This window comes from Triticum dicoccoides, chromosome 6B (genome assembly GCF_002162155.2).
Source record: "Triticum dicoccoides isolate Atlit2015 ecotype Zavitan chromosome 6B, WEW_v2.0, whole genome shotgun sequence".
Lineage (NCBI taxonomy): Eukaryota > Viridiplantae > Streptophyta > Magnoliopsida > Poales > Poaceae > Triticum > Triticum dicoccoides.
In genome coordinates, this window is record NC_041391.1 from 646,474,432 (window position 1) to 646,476,573 (window position 2,142).

The following is a 2,142-nucleotide window of genomic DNA, read 5'->3' on the forward strand; positions in this document are numbered from 1 at the left end:
GGAATATGCCCGTGTCGTCCGCTCGCTCGCCGTCGACGCGGGCGGCATCCACACCTGCCTAAACCTGCCTATAAATCGAGATCCTTGTCGTCCCCAAGAACCATCAAACCCACACAGACAGATAGCTCTGCCTCTGCAACGACTACCAAAGAAAATCGATCGATCCAATCCAAATCCAAGCAAGCCATGATGAGGTCCTGCCTCTCCCTCGCCCTCCTGCTCGCCCTGAGCGCCGCCGGGTGCGCCGCGGCGCAGGCGGCGGACTACGACTTCTTCTACCTCGTGCTGCAGGTGAGTCAGTGCGCCCGACCGGCGAGTCCGGTTCGTCGTCGATTGGTTTGTATGTGTTGGTCGCTGATGGTTCGTGTATGCTATGCGTGCGCAGTGGCCGGGGTCGTACTGCGACACGAAGCAGAGCTGCTGCTACCCGCGGTCCGGGAAGCCGGCGGCGGACTTCGGGATCCACGGCCTCTGGCCCAACCGCGACGACGGAACCTACCCGCAGAACTGCAACCCCGCCAACGCCTTCGATCCCTCCAAGGTCAGTCGCTCACACCTTGTTGCCAGCGCCACTAGTAATTTATCTTAATTGTCTCTGATCGCAAAGAACAAAATCCGATGGGACTTCGCTTGAGAGGGACAGGGAAGAAACCGGAACCCATGCTTTGGTAGTACCACACCACACGGCACGATCCCGTCTCTCATTTGATTGCACATACATTTCATACGCAACACTCAACTTATTTTCGGTGCCATTGTAAATTCATGCGGATCTTTTCTAATAAATTCATGCAGGATGTGTTTTTGTCCGAAATCAATGCCTTCTATTTTATAGATAGATTGAAAACATTCCAAAATCGACGCTGCATGCGACTGAATCAATTTATTTCCCGTGCCATTTATCCAAATAAATTCAAATCTTTCCAAGATCAATGCCTTTTATTATTGTAATACTTCTTCCGTCTCAAAAAACTTATTTTAGATTTGTCTAGATACAAATGTATTTAGACACGTTTAATATATTGAAAGCAATCCAAAAACAGAGTGTCCAAAAAATGAAGCGCGGGCAGCAGCGAGACCTCCGCGAGAAATAACTCTCTAATTTCACGTGCAGGTGAGCGACCTCCTGAGCAGCCTGCGCACGGAGTGGCCGACGCTGGCGTGCCCGACGAGCGACGGGCTCCAGTTCTGGGCGCACGAGTGGGAGAAGCACGGCACCTGCGCGCAGAACCTCTTCAACGAGCACGGCTACTTCCAGACGGCGCTCCACCTCCGCGACCAGCTCCGCGTCCTCGACGCCCTCGCCTCCGCCGGCGTCTCCCCCGACGGCGGCTACTACACGCTGAGCGCCATCAAGGGCGCCATCCAGCAGGGGACCGGGTTCGAGCCCTTCGTGGAGTGCAACCGCGACGAGTCCGGCAACAACCAGCTCTACCAGCTCTACTTCTGCGTCGACGCCAACGCCTCCGGCTTCGTCGAGTGCCCCGTCCAGCCCGGCGGCAGGCCCTGCGGCAACAGGATCGAGTTCCCCACCTTCTGATGCGTCCATTTCCCTTTTTCTTTCCCTAATTCATTCACTCCCTGCGTTATTATTTAGCGAAGTTCAAGGGCTCGTGATGTTAATGAAGACAATGTATATCATGAAATTGTGTAAACATGTGGAGGGAGCCGGTTGCTATTTCATATTCAGATAAACAACCAGCAATACTTTCTTTTTTCTCTCATAAAATTCGGTTTAGGATGCACATGCAGACTCTGATTGCTTGCTTGAGAGTGGACTTACAAGACATGGCGACATATGATCCTGACAATAAACGGTCGATATTATTTTCCATATATATGCCACAGTGATTTTCAAGTAGGATTCACCGACTCACTCTAGTCTTCACATGAAAATCAACAAAGATCAACAAAGACCGGTTAATTGCGCTTCGCTCTCAATGTGCTTGGCTCAGACGATAACGTATGCAATGCTGGTTATATAGGCATACTAACAACTACACATGGTACAATACCAGTACTAAACAGATCAAACCTTGATTGATCGGCTTTGTTGATTGTGGAAGGCAGAGCTAACTGCACCTTAGATGATGTAGATATTTCTATACTTTGTATGAACGAACTAGCCGCGCTTGAATAATG

General features: G+C 50.9%; 1 protein-coding gene across 1 annotated transcript; it reads left to right on the forward strand.

Moving 5' to 3' along the window:
• LOC119326050 (ribonuclease 1-like) lies at nt 1-1,678 on the forward strand. The gene is made up of 3 exons (XM_037599755.1): nt 1-291; nt 386-541; nt 1,115-1,678. Exons 1-3 carry the CDS (start codon nt 187-189, stop codon nt 1,538-1,540), a joined length of 687 nt encoding a protein of 228 aa, XP_037455652.1. The 5' UTR covers nt 1-186; the 3' UTR covers nt 1,541-1,678.
• The last annotated feature ends 464 nt before the right edge of the window (nt 1,679-2,142 follow it).

Coding starts and splice junctions, on each gene's coding strand:
- LOC119326050 (XM_037599755.1), top strand. CDS start 187: ATGATGAGGTCCTGCCTCTCCCTCGCCCTCCTGCTCGCCCTGAGCGCC. Junction 292..385: donor TCTTCTACCTCGTGCTGCAG/GTGAGTCAGTGC, acceptor ATGCGTGCGCAG/TGGCCGGGGTCGTACTGCGA. Junction 542..1,114: donor ACGCCTTCGATCCCTCCAAG/GTCAGTCGCTCA, acceptor TTTCACGTGCAG/GTGAGCGACCTCCTGAGCAG.